Source organism: Ictalurus punctatus, chromosome 10 (assembly GCF_001660625.3).
Source record: "Ictalurus punctatus breed USDA103 chromosome 10, Coco_2.0, whole genome shotgun sequence".
Lineage (NCBI taxonomy): Eukaryota > Metazoa > Chordata > Actinopteri > Siluriformes > Ictaluridae > Ictalurus > Ictalurus punctatus.
The window spans coordinates 28,655,001-28,678,974 of record NC_030425.2 but is presented as its reverse complement, the minus strand read 5'-3'; the positions used below and the strand labels follow the sequence as shown (position 1 = coordinate 28,678,974).

General features: G+C 43.3%; 2 protein-coding genes across 5 annotated transcripts in view; both read left to right on the top strand.

Moving 5' to 3' along the window:
* The first annotated feature begins 4,520 nt into the window (after positions 1–4,520).
* si:dkey-181f22.4 (receptor-interacting serine/threonine-protein kinase 2) lies at positions 4,521–16,975 on the top strand. 2 transcript variants are annotated; one of them, XM_017478501.3, is made up of 11 exons: positions 4,521–4,935; positions 6,234–6,384; positions 8,700–8,849; positions 9,125–9,267; positions 9,360–9,409; positions 12,163–12,324; positions 12,410–12,495; positions 12,585–12,653; positions 13,271–13,445; positions 13,567–13,728; positions 16,009–16,975. In XM_017478501.3, the coding sequence occupies exons 1-11, from the start codon at positions 4,796–4,798 to the stop codon at positions 16,314–16,316; spliced, it is 1,596 nt and encodes a 531-aa protein (XP_017333990.1). In that variant the 5' UTR covers positions 4,521–4,795; the 3' UTR covers positions 16,317–16,975. The 2 variants fall into 2 exon arrangements, with proteins under 2 accessions (XP_017333990.1, XP_017333991.1); XM_017478502.2 differs by having other exon boundaries at positions 4,810–4,945.
* Positions 16,976–18,402: 1,427 nt separating this feature from the next.
* Positions 18,403–23,974, top strand: part of slc7a6 (solute carrier family 7 member 6) — a 14,526-nt gene continuing 8,954 nt past the window's right edge. Inside the window, exons 1-2 of one of the 3 annotated variants that reach the window (XM_017478504.3) lie at positions 18,403–18,544; positions 22,968–23,507. In XM_017478504.3, the coding sequence (XP_017333993.1) occupies positions 23,015–23,507 (493 nt within the window). In that variant the 5' untranslated portion in view covers positions 18,403–18,544; positions 22,968–23,014. Of the gene's footprint in view, positions 18,545–18,874; positions 19,004–21,626; positions 21,774–22,967; positions 23,508–23,974 lie in introns of those variants that run through there. The other 2 variants (XM_053683396.1, XM_047157923.2) reach the window with 2 other exon arrangements.

Genomic DNA, 23,974 nt, shown 5'->3' with positions numbered 1-23,974 from the left:
GCGCGCGTGTATGTGTGTGTGTGTTATGTCCGTGTGTGTGTGTGTGTGTGTGCGTGTGTTATGTGAGTGTGTGTGTGTGTGTGTGCGTGTGTGTGCCTGTATGTGTGTGTGTGTGTGTGTGTGTGTGTGTGTGTGTGTGTGTGTGGAAAAAGCTTTTGTCTCGTATAGTTGAGTCATTGTTCTGGTGAAGTCTGTCAGTTGAGTGGAGTCATGCTCACAGGACTTCGTGACCAAATTACAGGAAGTGATCATTCTGTAGTAAAGAAAACTTAACAATGAAAACAGGACGTGAGGTCTGATAGGTGGACTTTCACATCCATTTATAATCTATAATTTATAGCAAAATATATTCACATTGTACTTTTAAACAGAAGAAAAACCACACAAAAGGTGATTCATTTTATTTTTAGTACCGCTGTAGCACGAATCTTTACAGAGTCACGGGGAACCCGGAGCCTATCCCAGGAGGCACGGGGCACAGAGGGACACCCTGGATGGCGTGCTAATCCATTGCAGGGCACAATCACACACATTCATACACTACGGACACTTCGGACACGCCAATCAGCCTACAAGTCATGTCTTTGGACTGGAGAGGAAACCCCCGAAGCACGGGAAGAACATGCAAACTCCGCGCACACAGGGCAGCGGCGGGAACGAACCCTCAACCCTGGCGGTGTGAGGCGAGCATGCTAACCACCAAGCCACCGTGCGCCCTGACACACAGAACAGTTTTTTTTTTTTTTTTTTTTTGAAGTTATCCAACACCTATCACCAATGTGAAAAACTAATTGCCAATTGGTTGTGCCACCTTTAGCAGCAATAACTGCAACCAAACGCTTCTGATAACGGGAGATCAGTCTTTCACTTACTTCTAGGACTAGGACTTACTCCTACACATTGGATCGTTGTCTTGCTGCATCAGTTACACTCGAGTTTCATCTTACGGACTGAAGGACATTGTCCTTTAGGGTTTTCTGGTAGAGAACAGAATTCATGTTTCCCTCAATTACTGCACGTTGCCCAGGCCCTGATCAGCAGAGCATCCCCACACCATCACACTTCCTCCACCATGCTGGACTGTAGGTATGATGACCTTTTAGTGGAATTCGGTGTTTGGTTTACGCCAGATGTAACGGGACTCCTGTCTTCCAAACAGTTCCACTTTCCACTCATCAGTCCACAGAACATTCTCCCAAAAAGTTTCATCAGGGTGTGTTTTGGCGAAATTCAGACGAGCTTTAATGTTCTTCTGGGTCAGCGGTGGTTTTCACCTCGCCACTCTTCCATGGAGCCGTTTCCCCTCGGTGTCTTTCTGATAGTGGAGTCATGAACACTGACCTTTATTGATGCCAGAGAGGCCTGTAGGTCCTTTGATGTTGTCCTTGGCTCTTGTGTGACTTCCCGGATGAGTCGTCGCTGTGCTCTTGGAGGAATTTTGGAAGGTCGGACACTTCTGGTAAGGTTCACTACTGTGCTGAGTTTTTCCATTTGGAGATCACGGCTCTCGCTGTGGTTCTTTGGAGTCCCAGAGCCTTTGAAATAGCTTTGTAACCCTTCCCAGACTGACTTATTCCATTCACCTTCTTCATCATTTCTGGAATTTCTTTGGCATGGTGTGTTACTGGGTAAGATCTTTTAACCACTTTTATGGTGGTGAAAATGTTGTATGTAAGTGTAGATGTGATTGAACAGGGTTTCAGTAATCAGGTCTGGTTTTGTCTCGTCCAGCTGAACCCCATCATGTACGAACTTTCATAGATTTGGGGAACTAGTAACTATGGGGGCAAATACTTTTTCACAGCACAGTATATATATATATATATAGTGTGTGTGTGTGTGTGTGTGTGTGTGTGTGTGTGTGTGTGTGTGTGTGTGTGTGCGTGTGTTTCTTCTGCAGTTTGAGATACACACCACTATACAAGTGTGATCTGTGTGCAGTTCTCAACGTTTGGCCCACGTTAGCATGTGAGCCGGGGAAGAGAAGGGACTTCCCGTTATTTGTCATCCTCGCTCAAGAGGAAAGGTTAATGACTCACGACTAACGCTCTGATGTGTGTAAATACACAGAGGTCTTATATATATTCATAAAATGTCTATGAAGGTTTAAAGACACATTCTGATTTGAGAATTAGTGACAGTTCAGCGGCTGAGGCTTTTGTGATAGTGATGTGAATAAAGAAAAGTTAAAAACGTGGATCAACACAAAGATGTCACAAAGTAACACAGATTTCTTTCTGAAGATTATTCAAAAAACTTACTTAATAATAAATGCACACAAATTGTCATCTTTGCCAAGAATTTTTTTTTTTTTAATATATAATACTCTCCATTTCCAGAAATTTCCTTTGATGAACATGACCTTGGGGAGATTTTGTGACTCTAGTGAAGACGTTGCCAGGAATTTTCCCCTCAAAACCAGGTTGCCTCTCTGAGGAGGTTAAAACGTAACCGTAGATTAATATTCCAACATGATTGTGAGGCAAATCTTTCATCCTAAACCACGCTGAAATGGTTTCGGGACACAAAATGAATCCATGTGCACAGAATACGACGCCGATTCAAATGTCGTGGATGGAGAAGGATCTGAGATCCTCTACATGTCCCTCCAGCGATCCGACTCAGAGATCCGACTCAGAATCAGTGCGATAGACTCAGATCTGACCTAATAGATCTGACTCGGATCTATAATAAAATAACATCATAACAGTTCCTAATGATTGACTCAGATCAGTTATTAACCGCAAAGAAAGTAACACGGTCACCAAAACAGCACCCTGTCATCTTAAAGATTTAAAAGAAAGAATTCAAAGATTATTGTCCCTACAAGACCTTGAGAAACTAATTCACGCTTTTTTTTTTTTTTTTTTTTTTTTTACCAGCAGGGTCGACCCCTGTAACCGGACTTCCTAAAAAAACAACGATTAAAAAGTCGCATCTCATTCAAGACCTCTGCTTCTAGTCTAGAAATCATAGAATGGTCTGGATCCTGTGCAGGTCAGTTCGTTACAACTTCAGCGTTCAGCAGTTAAGCTCCCAGCTCCCAGATGAAGTAAGACATGCCACAAATGTCGATATATCTAAATCTAGATTAAAACATTTGGTTTTTTTCCCCCCCTGTGACACTTAACCTCGCACTTTTCACTTAATCTATTGCGCAATAATCTTTCCACTACTTTTTCAGCATTTCTTTTCTTTTCTGTTGAATTTTTATGATAAATATGACTATGATTTTATTGAAATCATATGACTATGATTTTATTGTATTGTCTTTTTCTGTTCCTCGTGTTATTTGTAAAGCACTTGTGAATTGCCTTGTGTATGTAATGTGCTATACGAATACACTTGCCTCGCCTTAAAGGATGCCAATATTTCTGCATTTGACCGCAAAGGTAAATAAAATTAAACAAACAAACAAACAAAAAAAAACACACACTTGATGTGATTTGATGTAAATAATATCACCTTTTTGTTGACAGAGTGTGGATCTATACTGTAAAATGTCTCATTATAAATCATCTTATCATGTGTTAGGTATCACTGTGTGATCAGGAGATTCGACACAGTCTGAACATGAAGTCTGTTCCGCTGAAGTCATGAACTGTCCACCGATGGAGACCCGAGCGCAAAGTCTGTTTGTGCAGATGTTTGTGGCAATTGCAGTCCTGAAACCGTCACCGCAACTGCAGTCCCAAGACACCGCACCAAAACTGCCCGCATCGATCGCAGTCCAACGCCATCTCCACGGCTTCCGAGTGTGTCCCCAGGCTGTCCTTATGGAGAATCCTCAGCAACAGAGAGTGGCCTCCAAGCGACGAGAGCTCCAACCAAAAGCAGGGCACCAGGACGGACCAGGCCGGCCCGGAGAGCAGAGCGGGCCAGGCTCACTGCCACCAAAGGAGCAACGATTAAACGTTGGAATCATCCAAAGTCTTCGCAGGCGTATGGGGTCTTCTGGAATCTTCGTCGAGGCTGGTTCTGAACCGGAGCTGGCACGTTCACTGATGCCCATCCCGAGATAGGAACCAGAAACAAAAGGAGAAGGATTAGCGTAACTGCTGTTCATTGCATTTCAGGCAGAAATGACTGAGATGAGACATGTTATGTGAATGCCAGGCTAAAGAAATGTGTCTTGAATCTGGATTTATTTTTTTTTGTTAACTGGGAAATATGAGGCGAACGTGCTAACCACTAAGCCACCGGTGTCTCAAGGTTTCTTCTTCATGTGGTCTCATGGTGTTCTTCCTCACCACGTCGCCTCTGACGTCCTCACCAGGGAGCAATTTATCAATTAAGAACTGAGATATTTCGGTAAATCTGCTTTGTGACACTGTCCACTGTTAAAAGTTCAGAGTGATTAAAAATCATGACATGAAAATCCCTCCATGCTGCATGAAAAACTCCTGACTGAAATGAATTGAAAATACATATGAGGATATTGTAGGTATTTCTCTGTCTGCTGCTATAAATATATCTTTGCGGAACAGCATGTAGGTTTTTCTGTCTCGAACTGTTTTTATTTCTCAGTCTGACTTCTCGGTTTGACGCAGAAGGTCACTCAGTTGGGAGAAGAACACAGAAGCAGGAGTTGAAAGACGGAGGAGGAGCTGGGAGGTGAAATGGGGATTTTCCGCCGCACCGGCAACCAATCAGAAGCGACATAAACACGTTACGTCATTCTTCCCCCCCCCCATTTCGCTTTGCGCGAGCCAGACAGCGACCAGGTCCTCGGTGCTCGTTACCTCCGTTATGCGCGTCTCCAAAAACACGTTGATCTGAAAAGAGAAGAGTGAAAATGTCCGCCGTGCTGCAGGAGGTGGATGAAGCAGAGCTGGTGCGCGTGGCGTTAGTCAGAAGCAGCGCGGGCGCGTGCTTACGGGGCGTCCTGAAGAGATCCGCGCGCGCAGTCGCTCTCAAACTCCTTAACACGGACAGGTGAGTACAGGTGAGCGCAAAAGTTTGCATCCCCGCCAAGGGTGGCTGAGGGTTAACGGAGAAATCTGTAGTGATTTAGCCATTTATTTACAAAAAAAATAATAATAATAATAATAAAAATAAACAAGGAAAAATAATTTTTAAAAATTCCAACACATCTGTAATATTTCACCCGAGAGGAACCAACATCTGGGAAAGAGGATGTGAAAGAATTTCTTAAAGAAAAGAGGTGAAAATCTCAAATTATTAACGAATATATATACATATATCACACTCAGACAAGGTGGGGTGCAAACCTTTAAACTGATATTTTAATTATTTTTTATTTATTTTTAATTGCTATTAATCTTCGCTTACAATAAGTGGCCATTTAACTGTAGTTATAATAGTTACTGATCAGAAGGTTGGCGGTTCGAGCCCCGGCGCTGCCAAGCTGCCACTGTTGGGCCCCTGAGCAAGGCCCTTAAGCCTCTCTGCTCTAGGGGGCGCTGTATCGTGACCCTGCGCTCTGACCCCAACCTCCTGACATGCTGGGGTATGCAAAGGAAAGAATTTCACTCTGCTGTAATGTACACGTGATAAATAAAGACTCGTTATCATTATAATTTCTCTCATCTGTATTTAATAAAATAAAGATCTGCGAGGGAGAACCTAACCCGCGCTACGCTTTCAGAATAAAGGTACTAAACTGTACGTGACTGACTGGCTTGTCGCTGAGTACCACTGTGTACACCTTCAGTACCACATTTCCAGCTGAAACATGTATAAAAAGGTACTCCTAAGAACCCTTTAAAGAACCTTTTCGAATTCTAATTGATGAATCAGCGTCTCAGAAGTAGTTATAGTTCTAAAGGTTTATAAAGGTGCCAAGCTGTCGTCGTTTAGCCGGCAACGCGCATGTAGTTTACTGTCAGTGAACTAACTCAGTGCCTTAAGCCATTTCTTTGTAAAAGTCACACACAAGGTGTTCGCATGGCAGTTCTAAGCCAGTGACGAGGAAAAGTAGGCTGCACTTTTGTTTGTCTGAGCGTGTGAGAGTATTTATCACTTTCAGAAAGGGGATTTGATGTAAGTACTGTACAGTAGTATAACGTGTAGACGCACTGTGCGATGTTTTGATCATTATGGTGATGATGTATTTGGTGAAATTTCTCGAGGGTTTGCAGACGGACGGTCATGCGGAGTCATCACGCAAACTGAAACCTGGCGTAGGGTTTATTTTCACTTTCGTGTTCAGATTTAAACAGATGACTGTGTGTGTGTGTGTGTGTGTGTGTGTGTGTGTGTGTGTCCTCCAGCTGTTTGCCACAGATCCAGGACGCATTGGCGCAGGGTGGAGAGTGTGTGGAGCGGGTTCTGCAGCCTGTAGGTGTGTATCGGAGTCGTTTTCTCACTGGCCTGCTGTGGGACTGGATGCCTGAAGGATCTCTTCATTCTCTGCTGTATGAGGTGAGATCACACTACAACAGGCTCATGTGTGTTCACATCACACCTCCAGGGTCGGGGGTTCGATTCCCCTCGCTGCTCTGTGTGTGTGGAGTTTGCATGTTCTCCCCGTGCTGCGGGGGTTTCCTCTGGGTACTCCGGTTTCCTCCCCCGGTACAAAGACATGCATGGTAGGCTGATCGGCGTGTCTAAAGTGTCTGTAGTGTATGAATGGGTGTGTGAGTGTGTATGTGATTGTGCCCTGCGATGGACTGGGATAGACTCCAGGTTCCCCGTGACCCTGTAGAATAAGTGGTATAGAAGATGGATGAATGGATGGATGGATAAATGGATGAATAAATGGATGGATGGATGGATGGATAAATGGATGGATGGATGGATGGATGGATGGATGGATGGATAAATGGATGAATGGATAAATGGATGGATGGATAAATGGATGGATGAATAAATGGATGGATGGATGGATGGATAAATGGATGGATGGATAAATGGATGGATGGATAAATGGATGGATGGATGGATGGATGGATGGATGGATGGATAAATGGATGAATGGATAAATGGATGGATGGATAAATGGATGGATGAATAAATGGATGGATGGATGGATGGATAAATGGATGGATGGATAAATGGATGGATGGATAAATGGATGAATAAATGGATGGATGGATGGATGGATAAATGGATGAATGGATGGATAAATGGATGGATGGATGGATGGATAAATGGATGGATGGATAAATGGATGGATGGATGGATAAATGGATGGATGGATGGATGGATAAATGGATGGATGGATGGATGGATAAATGGATGGATGGATGGATGGATAAATGGATGGATGGATGGATAAATGGATGGATGGATAAATGGATGGATGGATGGATACATGGATGGATGGATGGATAAATGGATGGATGGATGGATGGATACATGGATGGATGGATGGATGGATGGATAAATGGATGGATGGATGGATAAATGGATGGATGGATAAATGGATGGATGGATGGATACATGGATGGATGGATGGATAAATGGATGGATGGATGGATGGATACATGGATGGATGGATGGATGGATGGATGGATAAATGGATGGATGGATGAATGGATGGATGAATGGATGGATGGATGGATGAATGGATGGATAAATGTTCATTGTTAAATGTTCCACTCAGGAAAACCAGGACTAGAACTCGGCGCTGCATTTATTTAAGATTATTTAAGACTTTTTTCCTTTAAAAACTAGTAAGCCTTAAAAGGATTTTTTAAAATCCAGCTCCATCAAATATATTCAATAAATTTAAATCTGCTCCATTTGTCACAATAGTTTTTCTCTGAGATCCGATCCACCGTGTTTTTCCCGCGCGATCTGATCTGATCCGATCCAGGGTATCAGATCGGTGCGATCTCAAATCATTTGCAAACAAAACAAAGATGAATTTAAAAAAAAAAGGGAAATGAGTCAATGCAGAAGGGAACACAGCGGTCAAGCTCATTTAAGCGGAGTGGAAGATTATGCAACCTCTCGATCTATTTTTAGCATCGCTGTAAGGGAAAGTTTGTTTTTTTTCAGTCTGGAATTTCCCAGCGTTCGGTTTCCTCATTCTCGACGCTCGGCATGTGACAAAACGTGTTTGAGTTTTAAAAGTGCTTCATCAGTCCAAGTTCCACTAAGTCCGTCCTGCTTTGGTGCCGTCATGACTCTGATCCTGAGTGCTTTTACAGCGTATTACGTCACTCAGAAACCTGAAGTGACTTTAAAGCGCCCGGTTACGCTTTTACAGAGATCTCCTTTCGTCCGGCGTGTTCGCGTATGTGAAAAGTCTCGAAACAAACGCAGTTATCGACTCCCGAAAGAAGGAATCGATTCTGAACAGCTGAAACGAGTCTTCCGTAACTCCAGACGTAATTCCTGTACTAACTTACGTAGGTTCGTAACAAAACAAAAAAACAAACAACCCGCGTCTCTGGTCTTGATCGGCCGTGACCCGCCCTTCAGACACGGCTCTGACCTTGCTGAGGTTGCGTCCCGAAGGAGTCAGGTTCACGTCTAGAAGACGTCGTTTCTGTTGTTTTCTGCGCTGCAAAAGCAAAAGCGCTTTGCGTGGACTCCCATGGGATGAGGACGGAAAGCGCCGGTGGTTAGGATTCATTTCTGGAACGGTACCGCGGCGGTCCAGCCCCGAGCTCCGTTTCGCCGAGGGCCGCTTCTCAGATCTAGCCGAATGAATGTTTCATGAAGCGCGGTGGTCACGCGCATGTGGAAGTGACACGTCGATGTCTTTCTCAAATCGAATCTTTTATCAGACTCGCCTGTACCCGGACCTGCCGCTGGTTCTCCGCTTACGGATCCTGCTGGACGTGGCCGAGGGTTTAAAGGTCCTTCACTCCGTCTCTCTGCCTCACGGTGCGCTGAAGACCACCAACGTCCTGCTGGACCACCAGTACCGCGCTAAAGTACTGCTCACATTACCATATTCCATATAATAATGTGTATTCATTATATAAATTATAGTATATTTTAATACGATCATGTATTAAATTAAAATGGGGTTTATATTAAAATCTGAAAAGGAATTAAAGATCATTGAAATGAATGATAATAACAGCTATACTACTGCTAATAGTAACGAGAATGTAATCCAGTCAGCATCGGTATGATGATTTCTTGATGATGATGATGATGATTATTATTATTATTATTTGCTGAGTGAGTGTTTTCTGCGCTACAGCTGTGTGACTGGGGACAGCAGATGCTCGTGGACGTGAGAACCCGTGTCTCTAACGGCGGCGCTCCGTGTTTTAGAGACCTGGCTTTCCTGGCACCGGAGGTTCTGCTGGGAAACGTTCCGTGCGTGAAGTCTGACGTGTACAGGTGAGTTCCACATCTTCACACCTTCGCACGGACGAGCAGCTCGGTGATGTCGGGGTTTCACTCCACTCATCCCTCGCGGGTTTTTTTTTCAGTTTTGGGGTTCTGATGTGGGAGACTCTGAACAGACGACCGCCGTGTGAAGGTACGTCTTTTCTTTACCTGTCTATCTCTCTTTTGCGCTGTCTCTCTGTCACTATCTCTTTATCTGTCTAGCTCTCTGTCTGTCTCTCTCTGTCTCTCTGTCAATCTCAGTCTTTGTCTCTCTCTGTCTCTCTGTCAATCTCCCTGTCTGTCTCTCTCTGTCTCTCTCTATCTCTCTGTCAATCTCAGTGTTTGTCTCTCTCTGTCTCTCTGTCAATCTCCCTGTCTGTCTTTCTCTCTCTCTTTCTCACTGTCAATCTCCCTGTCTGTCTCTCTCTGTCTCTCTATCTCTCTGTCAATCTCCCTGTCTGTCTCTCTCTGTCTCTCTCTATCTCTCTGTCAATCTCCCTGTCTGTCTCTCTCTGTCTCTCTATGTCTCTGTCAATCTCCCTGTCTGTCTCTCTCTGTCTCTCTCTATCTCTCTGTCAATCTCCCTGTCTGTCTCTCTCTGTCTCTCTATGTCTCTGTCAATCTCCCTGTCTGTCTCTCTCTGTCTCTCTGTCAATCTCCCTGTCTGTCTCTCTCTGTCTCTCTCTGTCTCTCTGTCAATCTCAGTGTTTGTCTCTCTCTTTCTCTCTGTCAATCTCCCTGTCTGTCTCTCTCTCTTTCTCTCTGTCAATTTCCCTGTCTGTCTCTCTCTGTCTCTCTCTATCTCTCTGTCAATCTCAGTGTTTGTCTCTCTCTTTCTCTCTGTCAATCTCCCTGTCTGTCTCTCTCTCTTTCTCTCTGTCAATCTCCCTGTCTGTCTCTCTCTGTCTCTCTCTATCTCTGTCTCTCTATATCTCTCTCTTGATCTCCCTGTTTGTCTCTCTTTGTCTCTCTACCCCTCTGTCAATCTCCCTGTCTGTCTTTTTCTCTCTTTCTCGCTGTCGATCTCCCAGTCTGTCTGTCTTTCTCTCTCTCTCTCTCTCTCTCTCTCTCGCTCTCTTTCTGTCGATCTCCCTGTTTCTCTCTCTCTCTCTCTCTCTCTCTCTCTCTCTCTCTACCTTTCTGTCGATCTCCCTGTTTCTTTCTCTCTCTCTCTCTCTCTCTCTCTCTCTCTCTCTCTCTCTCTCTCTCTCTCACTCTTTCTCACTCAGTTCAATTCAGTGTGTGTTTATTGGCATGACAGAATATTTTCTGTATTTCCAAAGCAGTATACAACCGCAGACCACGAGAAGTAGGACGTGAACAAAACCTAGTTTAAAGAAAATAGTAGTAAAAAAATGATAAATACGTAGCAAAGTTAATAACTAGATGCAACATCTTATACATTAACGATAACACAGGAATACAGAGATGAGGTGTTGATGGTAGGCGGGGTTAGGGTCTTTATGATATGGTAATTGGTATAATGGTAAATGGCGCACTTATACAGCGCTTTTATCCAAAGCGCTTTACCCTGTGTCTCATTCACCCATTCACACACACACACACACACACACACACACACACCAATGGTAGCAGAGCTGCCATGCAAGACACTAACTTACCATCGGGATCAATTTGGGGTTCGGTGTCTTGCCCAAGGACACTTCATGTGGAGTCACGTGGGCCGGGAATCGAACCTCCAACCCTACGATTAGTGGACACCCCGCTCTACCACCTGATCCACAGCCGCCAGTAGGTGGGGTGGGGTTAGGTAGGTGGGTCTTTATGATGGTAGGTGGGGTCAGGGTGGGTGTTTATGGTTTTAGGCAGGGTTAGGTTGGGTGTTTATGGTGGTAGGCGGGGTTAGGGTGGGTGTTTATGGTGATAGGTGGGTGTTTATGGTGGTAGGCAGGGTTAGGGTGGGTATTTATGGTGGTAGGCGGGGTTAAGGAGGGTGTTTATGGTGATAGGCGGGGTTAGTGTGGGTGTTTATGGTTGTGGGCGTGGCTAGGGTGGGTGTTCATGGTGGTAGGTGGGTGTTTATAGTGGTAGGCGGGGTTAGGGTGAGTGTTTATGGTGGTGGGCGGGGTTAAGGAGGGTGTTTATTGTGGTGGGCGGGGTTAGTGTGGGTGTTTATGGTTGTGGGCGTGGCTAGTGTGGGTGTTCATGGTGTTAGGCAGGTGTTTATAGTGGTAGGCGGGGTTAGGGTGAGTGTTTATGGTGGTAGGCGGGGTTAGTGTGGGTGTTTATAGTGGTAGGCGGGGTCAGGGTGGGTGTTTATGGTGGTAGGCGGGGTTAAGGAGGGTGTTTATGGTGGTAGGCGGGGTTAGTGTGGGTGTTTATGGTTGTGGGCGTGGCTAGTGTGGGTGTTCATGGTGTTAGGCAGGTGTTTATAGTGGTAGGCGGGGTTAGGGTGAGTGTTTATGGTGGTAGGCGGGGTTAGTGTGGGTGTTTATAGTGGTAGGCGGGGTCAGGGTGGGTGTTTATGATGGTAGGCGGGGTTAAGGAGGGTGTTTATGGTGGTAGGCGGGGTTAGTGTGGGTGTTTATGGTGGTAGGCGGGGTTAGTGTGGGTGTTTATGGTGGTAGGCGGGGTTAGTGTGGGTGTTTATGGTGGTAGGTGGGGTTAGACTGGGTGTAAGTCGTAAAAAATCGTGGGTGTAAGTCGAGCGCAAATCGTAAAAAAAAATCTCTTAAAATCGTCTGATGAAATGACGTCCACAAATCATTAGACGTTCACAAAAAACTAGACAAAACTCTTAATAATCTTAATAAATGCCTGAAACTCACACTTCACTTAGTGTGTTGAGTAAAGAACTAAATATTTTTAAAATAAATTTTTGTAATATTTCACGTTTCCATCTGGTTTGTTCTGTAAATGTATATATGATGTTGATGTTTTTAGGTTTCGATCAGCTGCAGAACCTCGTTATGTGCACTCAGGAAGGGGCGGAGCTAGGTATGGAGATTAATCTGTTGCCCCTGAACACATCACAAAGCCACGCCCTCACTCAGCTCATGACCAGATGTTGGTCTGTTGATCCAAAACAGCGTCCGCCGGCTGAAGGTCAGATAAACATCTTTTATTTTTAAAAAAAACTTAAAATTTATGCGTCTTTTTTTTTATGACATTCTTGCATATCTGAATACAGAGTGTGTGCTGGTGCTCAGGAAGGTTCTGGAAACACTGGACTCGGGAGCTCTTTGTACAGCGGTCCACCTGATAAAAACGTGCAAGGTACTGAACAATCGCGCCATTCCTCATTTAAAAGAAACCAGACCGGAATAAATGACATTAATGAATCGTGTTTTGTGCGTTATCACCAGGAGAGGGCGCTGCTGAGCTGTAATCACACTCCGGCCTGGGAGTTGCCTGTGGAGCTCAACAACCTGGAGGTAGAAGATTTATTTCATCTGCTTTCAAATTAAACGATCTGCTCTTTTAAGACGAAACGCTGCTCGTAGAAACGATGATTTTGTTCTTGTCAGTTGTCTGTTTAAAACGTAAGCTCCACCCACTTTATAATCACATCACGTATTACTAAAAAGCATGTTTTTTTTTTATATACATCAATTTACGCGTCAAAAAAAATGAATCCCAATTTCTGCAAGCATTCATAAAGTCTGACGTTCGTTCCTGTCCCCATTTGGAAAGGTATTACAGAGGGATTTCTCGAATTGGTTTATTATTGTTGGATTTGCATTCGATTTTACTGACAAATAGCATTAAAATCACTTTTAATAACGGTGTTTTGTTGATTAAACTAAGTTTCCAGCAAAGTCTTTCTCCTTACCGTGTCTTCACACAGTGTGAAATAAACATTTTTTTTATTATTATTATTCTAACCACATCCAAAGAGTAGATTTGGGGTTTGATTAAGTATGCAAATTTACAAAGCCTCAGTAGCATAAATACTAGCATGGATATCAGCACAGGAAGTGGTGGAGATGAGTTGTGAACATTCACCCACCTGTAGTGTCTCACCCTCAGTTCACTGTAAACACTTGCGCAGGGCTACGGTGGCTGCACACGTCCAAAATCCCTGACGTCCAAGGCGATTCCGGTGACGGTGCCGCACTCACACCGACACGCCGCTCGAACCTGCAAATCGGACGAGACGACTCCGAGAGGAAGTCCGCCTTCTCCCAGTCCGGCGCGGGCGTCGCCTCCGACACCATGCTGCAGGGGTGAGAGAGCTTTCCTTTCTGATCCTGTTCATTTTCTTTTACAAATATATCACACATCTCATCGTAGCTTCTTTTCACCGTGTTGTCTGATTGTTTATTTTTGTCTAATTTTCTGTTATAGATGCGTCAGACGGTCCGGGGAGTTTATCCGGCAGTAACCCCGGGGTGAGACGTTGCAGTGGAGTTTGGGGCGTAAAACCGTCTCGAGCATCTCCACCACCAAACACACCGTCCGGCTCGCCCACGTCCCCGATACACACACCTCTACACCCCGCTAACCAGCGTAAGGGTCAAGCTTATTTTATATATATATAATACTCTATATAACACACACACACACATATATATATATATATATAATACTGTATATAACACGTATATATATATATATATTACAGTACATCCATTATTGTCTTATAACAGTACGTCCTCAAGTGTTTTACTCCTCTTACACCACACGTTAGTTCCTGTTCTCACTTACATTATAGCAGCACTCTTCTCTCTCTTCTCTCTCTTCTTTCTCTCTTCTCTCTTCTCTTTCTCTCTTCTCGCTCTCTCTCTTCTCTCTCTCTTCTCCCTTTCTCTCTTTCTCTTCTCCCTCTCTCTCCACTCTCTCTTCTCTCTCTCTCTCTTCTCTTTCTCTTCACTCTTCTCTTTCTCTCTTCTCCCTCTCTCTCTTCTCTCTCTCTTCTCCCTTTCTCTCTCTTTCTCTTCTCCCTCTCTCTCCTCTCTCTCTTCTCTCTCTCTCTCTTCACTCTTCTCCCTCTCTCTCTTCTCTCTCTCTTCTCCCTTTCTCTCTTTCTCTTCTCCCTCTCTCTCCACTCTCTCTTCTCTCTCTTCACTCTTCTCCCTCTCTCTTCTCTCTCTTCTCCCTTTCTCTCTTTCTCTTATCCCTCTCTCTCCACTCTCCCTTCTCTCTCTCTTCTCCCTCTCTCTTCTCTCTCTCTTCACTCTCTCTTCTCTCTCTCTACTCTCTCTTCTCTCTCCCTTTCTCTCTCTCTTCTCACTCTCTCTTCTCTCTCCCTTTCTCTTCTCTCTCCCGTTCTCTCTCTTCTCTCCCTTTCTCTCTTTTTTCTCTCTCTCTTCTCTCTTCTTTCTCTTTCTTCTTTCTCTCTCTTCTCACTCTCCTCTCACTCTTCTCTCTCTCTTCTCTTTCTCTCTCTCTCCTCACTCTCTCTTCTCACTTACTCTCTCTTCTCTCTCTCTTCTCACTCACTCTCTCTTCTCTTTCTCTCTTCTCTTTCTCTCTCCTCACTCTCTCTTCTCACTTACTCTCTCTTCTCTCTCTCTTCTCCTCTCACTCTCTCTTCTCCTCTCACTCTCTCTTCTCTCTCTTCTCCCTCTCTCTTCTCTCTCTCTTCTCTCTCTCTTCACTCTCTCTTCTCTCTCTTCTTTATCTTTCTTCTTTCTCTCTTCACACTCTCTCTTCTTTCTCTCTTCTCACTCTCTCTTCTCTTTCTCTCTTCTCTCTTTCTCTCTCCCTTTCTCTCTCTCTCCTCACTCTCTCTTCTCACTCACTCTCTCTTCTCTTCTCACTCTCTCTTCTCACTCACTCTCTCTTCTCTCTCTCTTCTCACTCTCTCTTCTCTCTCTCTTCTCACTCTCTCTTCTCTCTCTTCTCTTCTCTCTCTCTTCTCTTCTCTCTCTCTCTTCTCTTCTCACTCTCTCTTCTCTCTCTTCTCTTCTCTCTCTTCTCTTCTCTCTCTCTTCTCACTCTCAGTTAACAAGACACAAAAAAATCACACACAGCTACAGCTGTTACAGCTGTACCTCTGAGCGCGGTAACGATAAGGTATTAGAACGCGCGTGTCTCGCTCAGGCCCCGATGATAAAGTGATTACTCTGAACTGAAGCTCAGCTTTGAATGCGCCGAAGCACCGAGCCGCAGTAACGCGTGCGACCCACGTACGTATTTCCAGGTCAAGATTGTTTGTTTACGTTCTGGAACTCGCCTCCTGAGTGCAGCTGAGGCAAAATTACCCTTAACAAACATGGTGAGAAGTCCGTGTGTGTGTGTGTGTGTGTGTAGTGCTCTGACTTGTGCACAGTAAGCACTTCTGCAAGGTTGTTGGCTAACTTCCTGAATGTGAGAGAACGTCCACGTCGATGCCTTATCTGGGCGCACGGCGTTTCCTCCCGAGAGGGTCACTGTTTTTCTCTTTCTCTGTTTTTCTCTTGATAAGCCTTCGCGTTTACACTTTTAAAAGCTGTGTGTGTGTGTGTGTGTGTGTGTGTGTGCGCGAGAGAGAGAGAGAAATTTGTTGATTGTTGATTGTGTGTGTCCCCGGGGTGTTAGAATTTTAAAAAGTGTTAATTATCTTTTGGCTAGTTCAGTGAAGTAAACAAATGAGACAAAAGTATTATACCTGGTTGTTTATTTATTGAGGAAAATGATCCTCGAGTGGCAAAAGTATGTGCACCTTTGCGTTCGGTATCTGGCGTGACCCCCTTGTGTGGTAATAACTTTAACTAAACTTGATTATTTCCTCAGATGCGAAAAGCAGCTCGTGACTGTCTGTTCTGATCTAATCTGATGTGTTTAATCTCCGTCTCCTCTCCATAGCCGTGTGTCCCGCGTCCTCCGGCTGGACGTGCTGTCGTCTCCTGCAGGAGAGACGTGAGGCCATCGTGCGCTTCATGACCGAGGGGAGACTCAACAACCTGCTGGACGTGTTGCGGGCGAGGCGGGCGGTCACACGCGAGGACTACGAGTTCATCACGGCGGCCATGACACTGAGCGCACGCACGCGCTGCCTCCTGGACACGTGCGCTTGTCTGGGGGAGAAAGTCGCCGTCCTTGTAGCCACCACTCTGGGTCTGGTCTCTATCGAGGCCACAAACGGACACGCCCGCTCTGTCTCTCTCTTCTAAAGGCCAGGGAATGAAATCACTAAAGTGTTCCTCTGTTATTGACCTCGTTAGTGAGTTATCTAAGAAGCATCACGCCCTTTGTTATAGAGACGGCGACAGATTTGATGTAAACTCGGCGCGTGCGACTTGATCAGACGAGAGCTGATCTGATCACAGAGCGTCAGACATCATCAGCAGCATTCTGTGGAGGTGTGAACCTCTTAATCAGCACCTTTTTAACTCTTTTAAGTGAATCTCAGGCTATCAAAGAGGTCCGTGGTCTATTACAACCTAATTTAAGGAGCGTATTTGTTCAGTTGTTTGTAAAAAATGTTGTTTTTTAAAAAAAAAAAATTAGAAGTTTTCCGTTTCTATGGTCTTCTTTTTTTTTTCCGTCCAGCTTTTAAACGTACGCATTGTTTCTGTCGCTTTTATGAACCTATGTGTGAGCTGGGATTGTCCATATTTCTCTCAGTATGTAAGCATGGTATGCTCTCCCGTAGGAGACGTCGTGCACGTTGCACAAACACGAGTATTTCCTCATCTAGTAGTGGATTTTATCCTGCAAGTATCTTGTAACAAGAACGTCTTTATTTTTTTTCACTGTTTTATACAGCACCACGGTACAGCTCGTGTACCGTATGGGGTTAATCGGTGGACATTAAAAAAGTTTAAATGCAGTGGTGTGTGTTGGGGTTTTTTTTTTTCTTTTCTTCCTTTCAGTTCACGTGTCACGCCGCCTCTCACACGCTCGCTCTAATGACGTTCCGTGTCTCCGTGAACAGCATCGGGGTCTCTGTACGCTCCTCTCTAAAGTCACTTTTGTTTTGAACGTGTCAGATTTGTCACTCGTGTTATACTCTGTCACGTGCAGCGCTGTCTGAACCGGAGCTCAGAAAACCGCCGATGGCGTGTTGATTAGTTTTCTATAACGGTAAAAGCGGTGTAAAAAAAAAAAACCCACATCTATTTCATTTTTTAAAAAATGTAACAAGTTATGATTATTTAATCACACGAGTATTAAACATACACGTACAAACAATCATTCATTTAGTAGTAAAGGAGTAAATATAAAAAGAGAATGTTTGTTTGTTTGTTTGTTTGTTTGTTTGTTTGTTTGTATACTCATTACTGACAAACCTCATATATTACTACTACTACTACTACTACTACTAATAATAATAATTTCACCACGGAGACACAATGGCTTTGTGGTTAGCACGTTTGATTCCCACCTCCACCCTCACTCGATCGATTCCCACCTCCACCCTGTGTGCACGCACTTTTCATGTTCTCCCTGTTTTTTGGGGGTTCCTCCGGGTACTCCGGTTTCCTCCCCCCGTGCAAAGACATGCGTTGTAGGCTGATTGGCGTGTCCAAATTGTCCATAGTGTGTGAATAGATGTTGGAGTGTGTGTGTGTGTGTGTGTGTGTGTGTGTGTGTGTGTGTGAATGTGCCCTGCACCTCTGTGCCTTTACCAGACTGCCACCAGGCAGACGGTACCGCAGCATTCAATCCAGACCCAGCAGGCTGAAGAACAGTTTCTACGACTGTAATGCAGTCGTCACTCCTCCGTCCGCTCTGTCTCTCACACCTCCACTACCTGCCACACGCCGCTCACCTCAGTGACGCTCATGGACAACCTCTTCACATGTTTCAGGCATGCTGCAATATTTCACCAGTACCCCTTCACTGCTGCTGAGGACATGACATATTGTACAAACTCATGAAACACTACACATACTACTACATCTAATTTAATTATAATGATAAAATAATAATAATAATAATAATAATAATAAAGCTGCTTCGTCTGCTTTTTATAATCCCCCCCTCCACATGCTTTTCTCTCTCATGACAAAAAACTTGAAAATCCGAGAATAATAATAATTCAGAGAGTAATAATATTATGAATAGTAACTCAGTAGCTAGCCTAGCCTGTATAATATAAAAAGAACAAGAAAGTACACACACTTGTGACTCGTTTTCTGAAGTCACAGGTTATGTTTACGACGACTAACACGTAATCAAAATTATGACGTAGGAGAAGTGCGTGAACTCTGATTGGCTGATTGCGCGATTAAAGCGAGTGTGAGCCACGTGACCGCATTGGTTTGCCGGTGTCACGTGACCCTCTGGCGGCTTGTCTACCGTGTTGAGGATTGAGAGGAGGGCGTGAGAGGATGCTCCTCGGTGTGTCCGGTGTTCAGGAGTTCAGTTCCAGTTGAGACCCGGAGGACGGGACGAGGTGAGTGCCTGGACTTCATAAAAGTAAAGAAACAACAACAATAATAATAATAATAATAATAATAATCAGCGATATAATGAGATAGAGGAATAGAGAGAAAATGATTGAGAAAGTCATGTGGTGTTATTTCTTTCTCACTTTAACAACATGACCCTTCAGTAGAAATGAGCTGTCGAGTTATTTCTATGTTCTCAGCGTTTGTTTTGTTCCACATGAGCCGTGATGTATTTCCTGTGGTGGTGAGTTAGTTGTTGTTTTGTCCTACACAGGACGTGCCATTTAAAAGGCTGTTTACAGTTTTGAACTGTGAACTGAATGTTTGTTTTTTTGTTGGTTTGTTTAGAGAAAAGTCGTGAATAATCCCTGAATAATCTGAATAACCTGAACACCTGTCCGCGAGATCCAGTGAGATTACAGCATGCTGGAATGAGAGCCATGCTTCTCAAGGCTTGATCAGTGGTGGATATTTTAGAACGTCAGAACCCCACACTGGGACATTTTAAACATTTATTATTATTATTATTATTATTATTATTATTAATAATAATAATAATAATAATAATAATAATAATAATGATTGATATGAAGTGATGGTGTTTTCCATGAAATCCTCATCTGAGGGGGGGAAAAATCTTGTGATCCTCTCTCAGCTGATAAACACCTCTAATGCCTCAACTCTCCGTCAATGAACTCACATTTACCACCCAAATCCAGATTTCTTCCCATACACTGATTCATGTAGAAACGTCTTTAATTGTATATAATCGTTAAACTTTGTTTTAGTGTCTCTGTGTACCGCAATGCAACAAAGGAGGTTGCCAGGTTTCATGTTTCTAAGGCTTTCCTCTCTCAGGGTTACCAGATTGTTCCAAAATCAGTGTTGTGCTCTTTCTATTTATATCTTCTTGGGTTTCTGACCGAGCGCGCGCGCGCGCGTGTGTGTGTGTGAGTGCTCTGCTGTCTTTTTTTTTTTCTTTTCTTTTCTTTTCTTTTCTTTTCTTTTTTCGTTTGTACTGTCAAGGCCAATATTTAAATTAAAACCTGCTTGAAGTTATCGGAGCGTGCAGATGTTGTTTAACAAAAACAAAGATGAAACCCTACAATTATGCCTAATCATTACGCCATCCACCACGTGACTATAAGTGTACTTTAAGGGTCACGTGATTCTTGTTTTCTTTAACAGCCGAGTGATAATTTATTTAACCATCGCTACGTCATCATTTTAGGTACTGAAACAAGTGTACCATTTCATTTTATACAAATAGTATATTGTGGTAAATATTTAGTGATTTAATTGAATAATTAATTACAAGTATAATTGTAATTAATTCATTAAATACCTTTTTTGTCCATATCTGGAAAAACTTTTTGTTTTTTTTTCTGTGCTTTTTACAGATGGCTTCTCAAAGTTTTCCTACATTCAAACTGGCATTTATTTATTTATTTATTTATTTATTTATTTATTTATTTAACTCGCTGAATTCTGCTTTGATTGTTTTGGTGATTGTCAAATTGAGCACTTTTTTTTTCCCTTTCTTTTGATGTTGTTGCTAAAGTCATATTTTCTCTGCCCTTCTTTTTTAAAGCCGATTTGGGGGTGGAGCTACGTATGAGCCCAGGTTATGAAGTCACTAAATAAAATAAACTCCACAGAGTTTGATCTAATCGTGTCCTGAGGTTAGAGGATGACAACATAGTACCTGGTGATGTTATTTTTGTTTGTAGACAACCTTAGCTAATGTTGGTGAAATACAAGCGGTGGTTGTACTGGAGACGTTGAAACGTGTTCTAATAGGTTTTTGCTCCGTCTGTTAAATAAACCAGTGAGAAAATGAGAATGTAAACTGAGCCGGAGTAAACCCCTGCTCGTCTGACTAATGCCAGAGAGTTTACTAACAGTTACTTAGCTGAGGTAGCTAATGTTTGGAATATTAAGTCATTAGGAATTGCAGGAAGATGTGGAGGAGTGTCCCAATTTGCATATTCATGTATATTTAATAGACCCTGCCATTTTAATGAGATGTTTCTTGGCTGTTTTTAGTCGTTTCAATTTTGTAAAAAAAAATTTTTTAGTAACAATATCTGTAAACAGTCTTTCCCTGGTAAAATTTTTTAACACTTCAAACTTTCCACAAACTGTATTTAAAAACCCAGCTGCTTAAAACAAAGTCACTGAACTAAAATAACAAGAAAACAACAGTATGCCTCAAGGGCATGAATCTCTCTCTCTCTCTCTCTCTCTCTCTCTCTCTCTCTCTCTCTCTCTCTCTCTCTCTCTCATACTCTCACACACACACTCATCCAGCTGAGCTGCACAAGGTCAAAACCACGGTGATGAGTACAGGTTTCCATGGAGACTGTAACACACGCTTCATGCATCAGGGCTTTATATGGCTCAAAGTGCAGATGTTTGGGATTCGACGTTCCGGGAATCGGAAGAGACCCAGAACAAGACGATGTCCCAATGTTTATTTTTAGCACGATATTTAAGTTTTTCCAACCCAACTCAACTGAGACCCAATAACGTCTTTAAAAACTTTTACAAAAGGTATTTAACACAGAACAGAAGGCAAAAAAACAAACAAGCTGTTTGTAAGAAATGAATTAGAAATCACATCGATCGATTACTTTTGTATTGGCGCCACTGAGTTTTTCATACTAATGGGTATAATGACTTTTTTTTTTTAAATAAACCATGAATGACTTTTGATGTTTGCGAACCGTGATTGAATCAGAAAAGATTTACGCAAGACCTTGTCCACCCGTCAAAGTCGTCTAATCTGAGGAGCGTGTTATCAGCGAACCGCCAGGGACCAGTCAGACCTTTTTGTGTTTAATCATTTAACAGCGTGTAACTCGTTGTACTCTTACAGCACACAAACCCTCTCTCGGTGCGAAGCTTATCTGAAATTCCTCTTTACACACTCAGGGAATTGTTTACCCGGATTTTACAGCGATTGAGACACGGTTCCAGAAGGGGGGAACAAACTATTTCTTCATCGAGTCAGTCCGGGCTATATACATGATCACACACACATCCCCCGAAGTTTGAAACTTCCCCCCCCTCAATTATTCTTTTTATATATGTATATATAATTATAATTTTTATATGCTGAATTTATCACCATAAATGGTGCAGCGGAAATGGTCTCCTCTCCTTTGATCTGCGTTCACACACTGAACAGACTTGAGCCTGCAAACCTGGACATTTCATATCTTCAGAGCATGGGTAAAAGAACATTTTCTTCTCCTAAAGACGTAAGCACTTTATCATTAACAAGAATCTTTCCCCGGGGTATAAATACGCGGGCGCACACACCACTTCGTCTTCTTTCACTACAGGGGGAAAACCAAACAACTTTAACTCAAAAGATATCGAGTGTTAAAATACTAGGGGCTGTGGTTATTTTTTGCTTTATGGAAGGTATGTTTGTGTGTGAGAAATGAATGTTTTTGAGAAGAAAAGTCTCTATTTATAAGAAGAAAGAAAAGAAAGCTTAGTATTGTGTCTCTGGCTGGTGATTTTTGGCGATATTTTTAACTTAATGTAAATAAAACCCTTTGGGCTGTGCTGTTATAGGAAAATGATCCATGATGTGGTAGGTTTGGGGGGGTTTTTCCCACAAAAAATTTGCTTTTTTCCCTCTAACAGCACAGCCCAAAGTGTATTTATCGCTCATCCAACAATCCACAGCATTATAAATTTACATTCGGAATTGTAAGAACATGTTGGTTTTTTTTTTATTTTTTATTTTATCCCCCTGTAGCTACATTTTAATGTCACGAAGCAAGTTGGTTCTCATCCTCGCTTGTGTTACAGCAGATATAAACAGCTGTTTCCTCACCAGCCCTCTCTTTGTTCTCTCTCTTAAAGTTAATAAAAAACACTCGCACGCACACACACACACAAACGCAGCTTGTTACACGTTACCGAGAAACCACAATCCTGAAGATGAGGGAAAACTTAGTCACAGCTTTACCTCTGCCTGTTACACAGCGCTGACACTGGAGACTCCTTCCATACACGTTACATAAACATCTCCTTACAGAAAACTTCACCGTGTCGTTTATCACTTACACACAGTTTTCTTTTCAATCCGTTTATCATTAGGCTCAGATTGTTAGACTGTCTGAGCTTCTGCTGTAGAGAAATTAATCAACACGTCCTGACCAATCACAATCCAGGATTCAATAGAGCTGTGGTGTAGATACATGTATGCATATTTGCTCCTTTTTATGAAGGGTGCCAATAATTCTGGCGCTGGATCCCATGTTAAAAACACTACAACGTTCCTCATGATGAGTTTTCGACCTGATGAAACGTGTGTGTGTGTGTGTATATGTATGTATGTATGTATGTATGTGTGTGTGTGTGTGTATATATATATATATATATATATATAACCCTTTTTCTGTGTTCCAGATCGACGCAGGTTGCAGCGTTTGTTCCTCCACCAGCTCGAGGGCAGAATGGAGAACGGTTCTGGTTCTGGTACCGGTGCGTTAAACAGACGTCGCTCTGGGGGAACGGAAGAGTCCCGGCCCAGAGAGACGATGCAGCTGAAGAAGGAGATCTCGCTCCTGAACGGTATCAGCCTCATCGTGGGAAACATGATCGGCTCGGGGATCTTCGTCTCCCCTAAAGGTGTGCTGATCTACAGCGCCTCCTACGGGCTGTCGCTGGTCATCTGGGCCATCGGCGGAATCTTCTCCGTGATTGGTGCTCTGTGTTATGCTGAACTGGGCACCACCATCACCAAGTCAGGTGCTAGCTACGCCTATATCCTGGAGTCATTCGGAGGCTTTCTGGCGTTTATTCGGCTCTGGACGTCGCTCCTCATCATCGAGCCCACCAGCCAGGCCATCATCGCCATCACCTTCGCCAACTACCTGGTGCAGCCCATGTTCCCCAGCTGCGAGCCGCCGTACTCCGCCTCTCGGCTCATCGCCGCGGCCTGCATCTGTGAGTGCAGTTATTTTAATTTACTCTTCATCCAGTAGGGAAGTCCAAACAGCTGGAATAAAAACATATTTTAATGCATCTTTCCTTGTTACAGTGAATAACGGTGACCTCACTAAAACTAAACCATTATGATGCTGATATATCAGTGATTTCAAAACCATCTCATACTGCTGTGTGTTAGAAATGAAATTAACCCGTTTCTAGACCTGTTTATAAACCACAAAGCAAAAAAAAAAAAGTTCTGAAGGGTGTGTGTGTGTGTGTGTGTGTGTGTGTGTGTGTGTGTGTCGGGCTTAAACATATCCTCAGTAAACAAATTAATTGGTTAGAAATTTGGCAACAGAAAAAAAAAAAAAACCCTTTGCTGGTGTGTGTGTGTGTGTGTGTGTGTGTGTGTGTGTGTGTGTGGAAATCATACTCGCACTGGGAACATGGAACCGAGGCTAAACAAATGATGAGATAACCAG